The 13198-nt window shown below is 57.8% G+C and overlaps 4 protein-coding genes across 4 annotated transcripts; all 4 read left to right on the plus strand.

The window, feature by feature from the left end:
- Positions 1-2579: 2579 nt before the first annotated feature.
- LMXM_34_4250 (3-demethylubiquinone-9 3-methyltransferase,putative) lies at positions 2580-3455 on the plus strand (the record flags this gene model as incomplete). Its single annotated transcript, XM_003879373.1, has 1 exon — positions 2580-3455. The coding sequence occupies one exon, from the start codon at positions 2580-2582 to the stop codon at positions 3453-3455; it is 876 nt and encodes a 291-aa protein (XP_003879422.1).
- A 1227-nt stretch (positions 3456-4682) lies between these two features.
- Positions 4683-5816, plus strand: LMXM_34_4260 (conserved hypothetical protein; the record flags this gene model as incomplete). Its single annotated transcript, XM_003879374.1, has 1 exon — positions 4683-5816. One exon carries the CDS (start codon positions 4683-4685, stop codon positions 5814-5816), a length of 1134 nt encoding a protein of 377 aa, XP_003879423.1.
- A 1517-nt stretch (positions 5817-7333) lies between these two features.
- On the plus strand, positions 7334-7843 carry LMXM_34_4270 (conserved hypothetical protein; the record flags this gene model as incomplete). The annotated part of the gene is made up of 1 exon (XM_003879375.1): positions 7334-7843. The coding sequence occupies one exon, from the start codon at positions 7334-7336 to the stop codon at positions 7841-7843; it is 510 nt and encodes a 169-aa protein (XP_003879424.1).
- Positions 7844-9746: 1903 nt separating this feature from the next.
- LMXM_34_4280 (conserved hypothetical protein) lies at positions 9747-12203 on the plus strand (the record flags this gene model as incomplete). The annotated part of the gene is made up of 1 exon (XM_003879376.1): positions 9747-12203. The coding sequence occupies one exon, from the start codon at positions 9747-9749 to the stop codon at positions 12201-12203; it is 2457 nt and encodes an 818-aa protein (XP_003879425.1).
- Positions 12204-13198: the final 995 nt, after the last annotated feature.

Genomic DNA, 13198 nt, shown 5'->3' on the forward strand with positions numbered 1-13198 from the left:
AACAAAACACCAACGGTCCCACACCTCCTTCCGCGCATCTCGCCTCTCTCAGCCTTATTACTATTATTATTACTCGTTTCATACCCGCCCACCCAAGAAGCCCTTTTGTTCACCCGTGTGTGATGTCGAGTGCCATGTAACGGTCCCCCTCTCACTTCTTGATGGGGTCGAGTAGAACAAAAAAAGGAAAACATCACAAAGAACACAGTTGTTTTCAACTCTGTCGCTCTTCGGTTTGTCCTATGCGAGAGGGTGGGCCTCTTAGCGGGCGATGAGGTCGTTCGTCCACGATCGTGTGCGACATCATGCATGACGCGACTGCATATGTGGACATGTTGGAACCGCGGCGCTCCGTCAGTCAGAAAATCCGCAGTCAATGCCGTGATCGCTTTTCCGCTCCGCTTCCTCTCACCAGACCGCTACGTCAACCCCCTCTTGAACGCTTCTCGCACCCCCATTGTTTTTTTCTCTCCTCTTCTCTCTGTCACTGTTTGTCTTGACTGTGATGGCGTGTGAACGTTCATGTGTGGACGCATCCGCCTCCCCCCTCCAACCTCGTCGCCAGCCGCAAGACACACTATGAGGAGGCTCCTGAAGCGAGAGAGCGTAGCACGCACACTCCTCTCATCCACGCTGTTGCGGTGACTACCGGTTTAATGTTTTTTTTTTGCTGGCTCTTATCAACCCCTATTCCGTGCACTAAGCTTCGCGTTTTCATCGGCGTGGCGAGCACCGCCGTCAGTGTTAATACTGCTTGTCTCCCTTTTTCAAGCTTCGTTCAACAGCTCTATCGGGGACTTGATGATTTCGTTTGGGCAACCCGTCCATTCTCTGCCACAGAACAGGAGCTCAAGCGCCACCCTAACCCGCCACGTGGCCCTGTCACACGTCCCATCGCGTGGTGCGACGCAGCGCTGCCCACACGCATTACAGCAATGCCCCCAGCACAGTGATCGGCGCACGGCCTCTCTATCTCTCACACGCTGTGTACACGCCCGTCCCCCGCCCCGCAGGTCGCCTCACGGCCGCTCCCAATCTGCTGGTCGCCCCCCGGTGCATCGTCGCACCAGCAAGGCAGCGTGAGGGCCGGGTGAGAGATGCGCTCCAGCGCCGCTGACACGCTGCCTAATCATATGGATGGCGCAGACGTGTGCGCAGTCGCAGGTTGCCCCGGCACAGCGCCGTGCAGGACCTCACCGCCGACATCAGTAGCGACAGCATCGCACTGGCTTCCCCAGGCCGTGGGCGCGTGGCCCTGCCACCAGCAGAAGCGGCTCGGCATTGGCAGGGGTAGGGTGGACTGCTCGGCTACCCCACACAAGGCTGGGGCACCGGACCTTGTGATACCACGCTGAAGTGTCCCCCACCGCCCGCCATCAGAGGGGAGGGGGCAGGACTGGGGGCAGGACTGGGGGCGGGGACAGACACAGAAATAGATGTGAGAGAGCGACAACACATCGGAGCCTGCGACGTGCGTGCGCGAGCACAGCGCACCGTGCACCGCTGCACGCATCGATACAGTAGTGCCACTTCTCCTTCCCCCACGCAGTTATTACGTGTGTGTTCCTGTGCGCTCCGTGTTGAACCGAACATCACGCCGTCGCAGCAACACATACGCACACAGGCGCAAAAAGAAATGCAGGAGGGCAAGAAAGCCAACAAGGCGGTGCGCTGCCGTCTTGCCTTTATTTCCTCTGCTGCTGTTTTCGTTTCGTGTTTACCAGCTGAAGTAAGGGGGGAAAGCGGTGCTTGGTTTTGGTTTCCCTCGATGGGCTTTTACATACCCGCTTTCTGCTATTTTTTTTTGGTCCCTCAGCTCTCCTCTCTCTCGGATTCTGCTGCTTGGGTTGCGTGGCCTCGTGCGACGCTCCTCACCGAGGGTGTAGCGATGCAGATACAGCCGAGTGTTCTCGCAGGAGATCAGCTACACACCGAGCCGGCGAGAAAAAAGACGAGCAGAGCACTAGAATAGTGAAGGGGGGCTTCTCGGTTACCTGACGAAGGCGTTGTGTGTGCAAGTGCTCGCCGGTAGTCTCTCTCTCTTAATGGTGAGATAATGACGGTAGGTGCGAGCGCTGGTGGAAAAGGAATGGGCAGCCACGTACCAACATCGGGGCTTGCAAGCTATACTGTTGCTGCCGTGCGAGCCGTTACGTAAGTTATCCAACTTCTCCTTGATGTTCATGGAAACGAGGCAGCTGAGTTTCCCCCCGAACGGTTTGGCACCTCCACGTTATCCACACACACACACACTCAATGCTTGCTCTTCGCCTCTCCTCGCATGCCAGTTTTCACGGCCGGTAATTTACTTTTTTTTGGAACCTGGGGTATTGCATAGAAGTGCCGGTTTTGCGCCGAGTTGCTTCAGTACGTGAGGCTTCTTGGCAAGGTGATTGCGCGACGGAAAACACGTGAGAGTCGCTTCCTCGTTTCTAACTGTGGTGCGCGTCTCCTCTCCATCGTCACCTCGGGTAAGGCGTGACGAGCATAAAAAGGGGCGGCCTGCATCTCGCTCCTCTGCGTCCTTCTCTTCATCTTCTCTCTCAGCTGAATAGCGCGCCTCTGCCATGTCAGCAGGTATGAAGGGTGTCGCTGCGGATGAGGTGGCGAAGTTCGCCGCCCTGCAAAAGCACTGGTGGGATCCGACGGGACCGCTGCGCTCTCTGCACCTCTTGAATCCGATCCGTGTGCGCTACGTGAATAGCGTTGTGAGCTCTTTCGGCAATGTGGGCGGCAGCTCGTGCGGTACGCCGATTGACTTTCCCAGTGACTCTGGACTCACGCCACAACATCAAGTTCTGGACGTCGGCTGCGGCGGCGGTATTCTGGCGGAGAGCCTAGCCCGTATTGGCGGCACCGTCACCGGCATCGACGCCTGCGCCGAGTCCATAGAGGTCGCGGAGAAGCGTCGTCAGCAGCTGGCGGCCAATTTCAGTACCTCTTCGCAACCATTCAACTGGCCCCAGCGACTCTCGTACCGACACATATCCCTGTTTGACGTTGTAGAGCAGGAGAAGCGGCGGTTTGACGTCGTCGTGGCGAGTGAGGTAATCGAGCATGTGAGCGATGCACGGGCGTTTCTGCAGGCCCTCTGTGAGGCAACGAAGCCTGGTGGGCTTCTCTTCCTGTCCACCATGGACAAATCACTGAAGACGGCCATCGCATACATCGGGGTGGCGGAGATGCTCACGGGCCTCGTGGAGCCAGGCACACACGACTGGCGAAAATTCATTCCGCCAGATGACGTGACCAAGTTTGCGCAGCGCTTTGATGTGCGCAAGGTGGACCAGCAGTACATCGTCACCTACCCGGATGTGTTTCAGTCCATCGTCTCGTGCAACTTCCAGGTAAACTTTTGCCTGTCCAAGAACGTGAACACGGGGCACTACTTATGGGCGGGTCGTAAAGCCTTCCCGGCAGCGGGAAAGCAGGCATCTGTGCCTTCTGGCGGATGATGTGTGCCGCCCGCACCCGAGTACAACAAAAAGGAGCCGTCGCCGCGACCGCGTTGAAAATTGGGCACGCGGATGCAACGCAGTCTTCCTAGCAGCACACATGTGTCCTTTCTCCTCAACGACTGTGTGCTCGTCCACGTGCGCGTGCATGTGTCGTGTCTTGCATGGCTTCGTACCGGTGACGCCGGGCCTCTTGCGAAGCGCGGACTCGTTTGGTGCAACGACCCCCTTTTCACGTGTTCGCGGTCGCCGTAGTGAAGGGAGGTGGAACGTACGGCCTGTCTTCATCCGGCCAAAAGAAGCCGCGAAAGGAGAACCGCACATCTTTGCCGTGGCAAACCGCTCTCTGCTGCGTGCACGCACGGCACTGCGTCGGTCTTCTCACACAGCCACACTCCAACCTTCACACGCAACAGCTTTACCGCGTATCTTCTTAGTTGAGACACCCTCTCGGCTCGTGTGAGGCATGCCAGAGCTCACACATGGCGACACAAAGCGCACACGTCCACCAAAGGTCACGCGGCTACACTATTGTAAAGGAGGGGCGACACGTCGTCTTTCTTGGAGCGCGGGTGGTGACTTATCAATCGTAAGGCAGGTGTATCTGTGGAATGCCGCTGAGAAGCCGACTTTGTTCTCCGCTGCGGCCATGTGCAGGTTTATGTGTGACAGAACGCGACGGCTTCATTACCGCACGGCGCCTGTCCGTAGCGTTGCATGCAGAGTGGTCTTTCGGGATACCCAACAAATCTCTTCATTCCGTTTCTTCAAACTCCTTTTTTCCTTTTCTTTCGAATCAACCCCTTGCCTTGTTTCACCTCGGCGATCATACGCACCCTGGTGATTAGCGTATTATCCGAGTCTTCTCACTAGCGTTTCGGAAGAGCTTGAAATCACCGGGCGGTGTCAACATACTGTCACACAGACACACACACACACGAGGAATATACCACGCTGGCTTGGTGCTGTTTGTTTGTCGTGTGGTGAACTTACTGTGCACCATTCCTCTGCAGACGTTCTCGCTCGGGTGGGCTATCGATGCCGCCGACGTAACGCCACCACCATCCTCACTTCGGCTTTGGCTCTTGTCTTCTCGCATGAGGCGAGCGCGTGAGCAGAGGAGCACGAAACACATCGAAACACCATCTCCATCTGCGTGGCCCTGCACCCTTCCCTGCAACTACATAGAGATACAAACGGTTCCGCTCAAGGCCACTTGACCTTGAAATGTCCTCTAGTCCCTCATCTCCGCCGCCTCCGCAGGCGGAGGCCGTGCCGGCTCCCCGTGGCACTATCCGCTTTGAGGATCTCGGTGAACCAGTGCAGCGTCTCCTGCGGTCCCTAAAGGGCGATGTTAGTGAGGAGGACATGGCACTGCTCGAGTACGTATCCGTGAAGGACATGGCAAAGATCTACAGCGAAATGGCGACGGATCGCCACGCAGAGGAGATTTGGCAGGAGCTCCGGAGTGCACTGCAGGCCCGTAAGGAGAAGATCGCGCGTCGCGAGGCTGAGCTAGCGGAAAAGCAGCGCGCACTCGAGGCGGAGCAGGCGGCTGAGGAACAGCGGCTACGACAGCAGATGGAGGAAGAAGAGCGCGAGCGCATCGCCACCGAGGAAGCGCGGCAGCAACGGCGAGAGGAGCGTCGACGACGCAAAGCGGAGAAGGCCGCAGCTGCGGCGGCTGCAGAGGAAGAGGCAGCCGAGCAGGCGGCAGCTGCCGCCGAGGAAGCGGCGGAGGACGCTGCCGCGGCTGCCGAGGAGGCGGAGAGGCAGCGAAAGGCAGAAAAGAAGCGCAAGCGCCGTGAGGCTCGCGCACGCGAGCTGCAGGAGGAGCACGACGCCCTCGCCGTCGAGCGGGCTCGCCACGAGGCGAAGAAGCAGCAGAAGTCTTTCAACCAGCAGAAGGACTGGAGTGAGTTTGTGCAGAGCCATCCCCTCGAGTACCCGCAGTCGGAGACTTTGGACGGCGCACAGCAGCAGCTACCCGCTGTGATTGAGCAGAAGGAGCTGAAGCACACACTCAACGCCCCTCCCGTGGTTTCGGAGAAGCTGCTCAGTCGCACTTACACCCCCGCATGCGGGGCTTGCGGTAGTCGCTTTGACCGTCCGCCGCCTGAGTGGAACTGCCCCATGTGCAAGCGGCGCTACAAGAAGGTGGTGAAGGTCTGGCAGCCGGACGACGACATGGACAACTGCATGATGTGCAAGGAGCCGATTGGGCGGTGGTCTAGGCACCACTGCCGTAACTGCGGTCGACTCGTCTGCGCCAACTGCTCCGAAAAGAGGGCCATCATCGAAGACTTGGGATACGACACACCGGTGCGCGTCTGCTACGACTGCTTCCGACTGCGGTCGTAGCCGGAGTGCTTCAAGAGGGTATGAGGAAAAGAAGCTAGTAGCAACACCACCGTGTCCCTCACTATTGCACAATGGGTTTACTTGTACGCCACCGCTGCGGTTTTTGTGTTTGACCGGTCGACCAGCACCCAATTTACCCTCTCCCTCCGCGCTCGCGTGTGTGGGTGCACCATCTGCACACCTGCGCGACTACTCCAGCGGTTTGTTTTGTTTCCCTTCCCCTCTTACCCCCGCCTCCCTCTTGCAGCAGGGTGCTTTCCTTGTCGGCGGCAAGTGCCTCTTCTTGCTCGCGTGCGTTTCACAGTTGCGACGCAACTGCCTCTGCGGTTGTGTTAGATGGTCAGTGCAACGGCGTGTGTTGGCATCGATTCTTCTCGCGGACTTCTTCCGTTGTACTTGACCGCATGCTTTAGTGTGTGCATTGCTCTTTCTCTCCTCATAGACGAGCTGCGCGACTGGTAGAGAGCACAGCGCACGAACTTGAGTCTGCACTGTGCGGAGTGCTCTCCCTCTCTTAGCGTGTCTGCCAGCCCATGTGTCGGGATTACGGACCGCTTTGTTGGAGGAAAACAGGACAATGCTAGACGCTCACAAGCGGTCGCACCGTGCTCGTCGTGTGTCACTCCGAGGTAAAGTGCCCCATCCCCCTTTCACAGTCTCCGGTTGCCTGTTTTTCTGCCGATTGGCCGCGCTCGTTTTTAGACATTTTTTTTTGTGTGTTTCTTGCTTATTGGTGATCATTTATGTGTGCCTCGATCCTTTTACGCCGGTGAAGACGTGCCTCCTCCAACCTCCTGCGGCGTGTCGTTTCACGTTAAGCTGATGTTTTCCGGGGCGTGTGCGCGTGGATGTTGTCTGGTCTTTTGTCTTCTGCTTCACATTGCGGTTGCCCCCTTATTCGTGCTGTCTGTGAACCGCCTGTATATCTACATCCCTTGAGCTCATGCTCTTCCCAGCACGGCGCCTCCCGCGTGAAGCCGACACTCAGCTGTGCGAAGGCACACGGAACGAGAGAGAAAAAAAAGCAGTCGACACCGGTGTTCATCGTTTGTGACATCTTCCTCGCGAGACGCGCAGACGCGGCACATGAGATGCCGCTTGCGACCGATGTGGCCGGCAACACAGAAGACGAGGAGTTTGCCGCGTTGGTGGACACCAAGGTTGGCCAAACAAAAAAAGAAAGCAAAGAACGTGCGCTATGCCGAGACGCGCTTCATGTATTCCCATCATCCATTCTCATCATGTCGATGGCTACTCGCACAGATGGTGTTTGGTACTCTGTTTCCTTCTCCGCTTTCTTGTTTTTCTTTTTTTGGTTCGTCGTGACCAAGATCTCGAAGGCTTATCGTGGATACGTACGCATTCAGGTGTTTTTTTGCTGGACCTGCGCACCGCGTCTCTGCTTGTCTCACTCTCCCGCGTGCCGTGTGCCGTACCTCTTTTGCTCTTGTCGCCTTCTTCAGAGTACCGCACTGTGCCGCACCGGCCCCCTTTCCCTTATCTCTACCTTTGTGGCCATGGATCAAATTGCCGTCTCTGTCAGCGCCGTCGTCCACCGCATGGAGGAGCTGCGCCTCCCGGTTGTGCCGTACAGCACGTACATCAAGGCAGTCTGCATTGGCATTCCCCTTGCTGTACTGGTCCATGACACGGCTGAGTACTGGCTGCCCACCAAGGTCCGCATTCCGGTGCTTTCGTGGTTTGTGCGCAAGTGGCGACAGAACCCCGAAGCGAAACACGTGCACCTCCGTGTAATTCGAAATCTGGTTCTCTTCGCGTTTTTTGTCGTCCTCCGCATGGACAGCGCGGCGAACGAGGAGGCGGAACCCTCTGACTACGTCTCGCAGCGACTGACTAGTGCCTCCGGCCAGCGCGCGGTGAACCAGGAGATCTACAAGTCCCGCCGAGCCGCCTTCAATGCTGCCACGGCCGTGCTTGGTGAGGAGGAGATGAACATTGAGGGTGTGCAGCAGCAGCGCGACGCTGTGCTCCGCCGTCGCCACCTCCACGACCCCAACGTGGCGTAAAGCCCGAGTGCCAGCTTGTCTCGTGGCCCACAATGGATGTGTGTTAGCGCGCTGTCCATTTTTGTTTTATTCCTGCACGTGAGCTTAACTGGTTCTCGCCAGCGGCGCTGTTTCTCTTTCTCTTGCGGTCGCGGAAAAGTAGGTGGTGGTGGCGGGGGGTGAAGCTGCGCTGGGGGAGTGAATAGGCTCTCTGTCTCCCTCTCCGAGTTCCTGTGGAGTCCGTCTTTTCCCTTTCTAGTCCACCGGTGCTCTGCAAGCCGCACCACAGGAAACCAGCGTCACAGAACCACCACAAACGTGGTACTCCTCTCCACAGCCGCCGCAGTGCCTTTCGCGGCCTCGGCATGCGCTGCCTGCATACGTGTGTGGATTGGTCGCTTGAGACTCTAGCGGTCGTTGCCAAAATCCGGGGCTGCTCAAGGGGAGCGGAGGGAAGCACAGCGACTGCTGATTGGGGCACATGGTTGGTTGGTTGTCGCTTCATTTTTTTTTTGGTGCTTTAGCTTCGCCCATTAAGCTGCAACTTAAGCTGTAACTGAGAGGATGGTCTGCTGGTGTCCTCCTTTCTCTCGCTCCCATATCTGTGTGTGTGTGTCTGCCTCTTCGTTGTTGTCCTTGAGGCTTCTTTACAAGTGATAAATCAGACACCTACGAAACGAGCAACAGCAGAGAGGTGGTGAGGCATTGTGCAACGTACATCAGGACACACATGGCCACCACCATCTCTCACCTTTTCGACAGATCTCTCCATGAAGATTCTGTGCGTGCGTGAGTGTGCGCGTGTGTATGGGTCCAAGCCAGAGGCGCACCGATGCACGCACATACAACAGCGAAGAAGGCGGACAACTACCTGCCGCTGCTCTTTGTCTGCTTGAGCATCATCGCGCACGCGCAAACTCGAACGGACCTGCTTTGAGATGCCATCTCTTGGCGGCTCGACGCCACTCAGCCTTGTGACGTGACTTGCAAGAAACCCGAACGTGTGGCCGGGGGTGAGTTGTTTGCTTCTACATTCTTCTCTCTCTCCTCTTGACACCCCGGATCAAGCCGCAAGGGAACTGAGCTCTCACACCCGCCACACATCTCACCCCCTCCCGGCTGTGCCTGCGTGTGCGTGTATGCATGCGGAATCGGGTCTTGTCATCTTGGTAGACATCCTCTGGTGCTTTCTCTACCCATCCAAAGTGGCCTGCCCACCAGAGGCTCACAACAACGGTGCCTGTTATAGAATTGCCCCCCACCCCTTCCCCGCCGCCTTTCTTTGGACGGGAGGGTCTGCGGCACTTTCTCATCATCTTGGACGGAGGCCAGTGGCGGCATACAGACAGCCAAGACAGAAAACACACCACTATACTAATCGAAGCACCCATAGAAACATCTTCCTGTTTTCCGGTCTTGTCTTTTGAAACACACCCCCACCCCCTTCCCTTCGCCTGCCAATCTGGCTCTCGTTGGACGTCATTCCTGCACCCTTTTTTCCCCCATTGCGGAAAGACGGGGGCTCTCTGTTGTATGTATGTGTGTGTGTGTTGTGTGTGGTGAGCCCTCTTCATAGATTTACACTGCATGTTGTGGTGGTGTTTGTGCTGCCGCTATCCTTGATCTCTTTCGCTTCTCACTGACTTTGTCACGTGCGAACCGCACGGAGCTCAGGAGGGGTACGCGTGTGCGTGTGCTTGCCGTGCATCCGTGGCCGAAGACACACGCAGGGGGAGTCACGTCGCAATTATAGAACTGAGGATCGGTGCGTCTCGCTCGGTCATCCGAGCAGCAGACAAACGTTTTTCACGTCTGCTACTGTGTTGTTGTTGTTTCTTCGGCCTTTGCTTGCCGTTGAGTCTCTCACAGTCAAAACAAACAAAGGCGTCCCCCCACACACACTCAGGCGCACACGCACACAGAGATGATCAACAGTTACCACCAAAATTCGAGTGTGGTGAGCACGGAGGATGGCAGTAGCTCCACCGTATTTGGTAATCCTCGAATAGAGCAGCGACGCCGGCACGTGCAGCAGCAGCAGCAGCACCAGCAGCAGTCGCGTTTTCCCGGCAGCTGCGAACGTTTCTCACAGACGTTGCCCCAGTCCTCCAAAACAGGGCAGGACCTCGTCACGGAATATGCGTCGCGGCGCGACGGCGAGGGCAGCATTCCCATGTTACTCAGAAACGAAGGCAGTCGGTCACAAATGCACCACATGGAGGCGGTGGAAAGCGCTGTGGCACCACCACCCGCCGTACGCACAGAACGCACCGACGTGCCCGCCTTGGCGTCGCCGAAGCCCTCCGCTGAGGAGCCACAGGCCCTCTTGGAAACCACAGTGATGGTGTCGACAAAGATGCCCCCGCACGAGCCGCAGGTGCGCCCGCTTGGAGTGTTTGTGCGCACCGGCCGCGGTGGCCCCAACGGGGTGACGCGTGTCGTTCTCGTGCGACTGACCGACCCCGCAGATCCCTTTTTTTTGTTTGAGCTGGAGCTCCTCGAGGACGACTACAGCGCCTTTAAGCAGCACCTAGAGCTGCTCGTTGACTTCCACGGCTTCCCGCGCTACCTGGTCGGCATGCTGCGCGACATCGCTGACGGCGCCTCCGCCTATGAGTTGTCCTTTGTGCTGAACAGCGCCGCAGTAGGTGACTCGAGCCGAGGGACGCTGCGAGTGCTGGAGACGACGGACTTCAAAACTGTAGAGCATATTTCACTCGTGCTATTGCGGCAGGGGGACGCCGGTCTCAAGCGGTACCTCGCCGAGCGCTTTCAACATTACGAGCAGTCGTTCCGTGCCTCGGAAGCTTCCCGAGCGGCCATTACGGCGGAGCTCCAGGAGAAAATCGATGACTTGCATGCCGCGAACGACGCGCTGCGTGCCAGTTTGCGCAAGGCCGAGGAGGAGATGCGGTTTATGATGACAGACGCAGAGAAGGAGCAGCTAGTTGCGCTGAACCGACTACGAGACCACCACACGAAGGAGATGAATGGTGCTCGTGAATCATTCGACAAAAAAGTCGAGCAGCTCACGCACGCTGTGGAGGAGAAGACGCGTCAGCTGCGCGACACAGCTAACGAAAAGGATGCTGCCTTGGCAGAGTCACACGCTCGCACATCGCACCTGGAGGCCAAGGTGGCTTCGCTCGAGTCCCAGTTCCGCAGTGCGCAGGACACGGTGAGTGTTCAGAGCAAGGAACTCTCCACGTTGCGGGAGATGAACGAGGAGCTGGCGAGCTTCAAGGCAGAGGCGACAAAGGCGATGTCGGAGAACGAGCTCAACTACGTGACACTAACGGAGCGGCTCCGCGGCACCAGCACCGCACTGCAGAGTCGAGAAGAGAAGATGGCCGCGCTGCAAGCACACTACGAGAAGCAGGACGAGTACATCCGCATTTTGGCCGAGCAGAACAGGCAACAGGCAGACCGCGTCCACGAGGCGGAGAAGAATCTGGACAAGGCCCATCACATCATCGCCAACCAGCTGCAGGCGATCAAAAACGCGAAGGACCGCTACCACATTGCGATGGATCAGTTGCGCAATCAGGAGGCGCTTTTGCAGGAGCGCGACGGTGCTGCACGTCGGCAGCAGGAGGAGCTGACGGCGGCGACGGAGCGTGTCCAGGAGTTGCTGCGCAAAAACAACGACCTCCGTGAGCAGCTGGAGACCACCAACAACGCTCGCGAGAAACTGGTGCAGGAGGTGAAACTGAGCCAGCAGGCACTGCTGCGTCTGCAGCAGACGACAAGCATCAACGGGCGTCACTGGGGCGTGCTAAGCTCGGCATATCATAGCAGAGAGGGAGCTGCCGCTGGCGTGTCCGGCCTGAATGCCGCGGAGGGGGCGGGGGCGGGGGCGGCTGACTTCATGCGCGAGTTCGGCGCACATACACAAGTGCTGAGCCAGCCGGGGTACCGCGGGATCGACCTTCTCTCCCGTAATAGTGTCTATCGCTCCACGAGCCCGGGAAAGACCGGATTCGCCTCTGCGTCGAACGGGCTGCCGTCTTCCACTATGGCCACTGCAGCTGACAGCGCCACCGTTATGCAACGTCCATCGCTCTTTGCAGCGAAGGCAGCTTCTCCATCCTTGGCGCACAGTAGCCAGGAGCGGGCCAGCAGTGCCGAGACGGGGGGCCTGACCGAGCCGCATGGCCGGGCGAGCATGTCTTCACTGAGGAAGACGGAGCCAGCCAGCGGCGCCGCGGCCGCCTCGGCGGTGCAACCTCCCGTGAAGTCCGTCTCGCTGGGCAAACAATCGCCGCACACGGGGCGCTCTTCATTCAACGGCTTGGCAGTCAAGTCCTTCTTTGGCGGAGAGGACGTATCGCAGCGAGCGACGGTGACTGCAGGCCCGGCACTGGAGAGCGCCTACTTTTAGGACCTGGCTCATGAGCAACGCAAGGAGGTGAAGAGAGGGCGTTGAGAGGGAAAACGGACGGATGAACAATGCAGAAGTGCGGCATGGAGGTGCACATATGCACGCACGCACGCACACAGAGTTGCTCCGCATGGAGGAGCTGCAAATGGAAGAATGGCGCTTCTCCCTCGACATACACAATGCCGCCTCTGCGCTCTCTCTCTCCATTGTTACGAAGCCTTCACGAATGCCGTCTGTGTGGTCGCCGCTGTTGCCCTCGGTCTTGTCTGGTGTCGTCCGTTGCGTTCTTGGTTGGCTTGCTCCCCTTCCTCTTTTCTGCGCCTCGTACACCGTAGGTAAGTAGAAGCCGCGGACCCCAACAAGCACGACCAGCGGAGTCGGGTCCACTGCACAACCATATTCACATGCGTGATACCCCGCCCTTCGCCTTTCATCTATCATCATCCCCATCCTTTTCATACAATCTGTTGACAGGTCTGTCATAGAACAAGGCAAGAATGTGAAACGGAGCAAAAAAGAAAACAGCATGTAGGCTCTCTTCTGTTGACCGCAGATGTGCGTTAGTCGAACACGTGCAGGGTGCAAGAAGAACTAGACGAGATAGGCACACGTTCTCCTCGTTGTCTGTTGGCAGCCGTCATGGTATTGTCTCCACCGCACCGCTCGCACATTGCTCTCCCCACTCCCATTCGGAGCTGCCGGTGCCTCTCTTACGGTACAGCGTGAAGCGTAGTCTCTGTGTCGCTAGGAAGGACGTGCGCTTTCCCCACCGTGGCTCAGATCACGGAAAGGGATCACTATCGACCCAGTTGTGGTCTGCGGCGATTCTCGTCTGCCAGGACTTTTACTCGGCACCTGTGCGCTGCACCTCTCCTCGACTGATACGTAAACCGTACTGACCTCTCTCTCCTCCCCTCCGCCTTGGCCTTTTCCTTGCATGCATCTTTTTTTACGCTTCACGAACGCAACGCTGCCGCCATCTGACACTTTGCCTT

The sequence above is a fragment of the Leishmania mexicana genome, chromosome 34 (assembly GCF_000234665.1).
Source record: "Leishmania mexicana MHOM/GT/2001/U1103 complete genome, chromosome 34".
Classification (NCBI taxonomy): Eukaryota; Euglenozoa; class Kinetoplastea; order Trypanosomatida; family Trypanosomatidae; genus Leishmania; species Leishmania mexicana.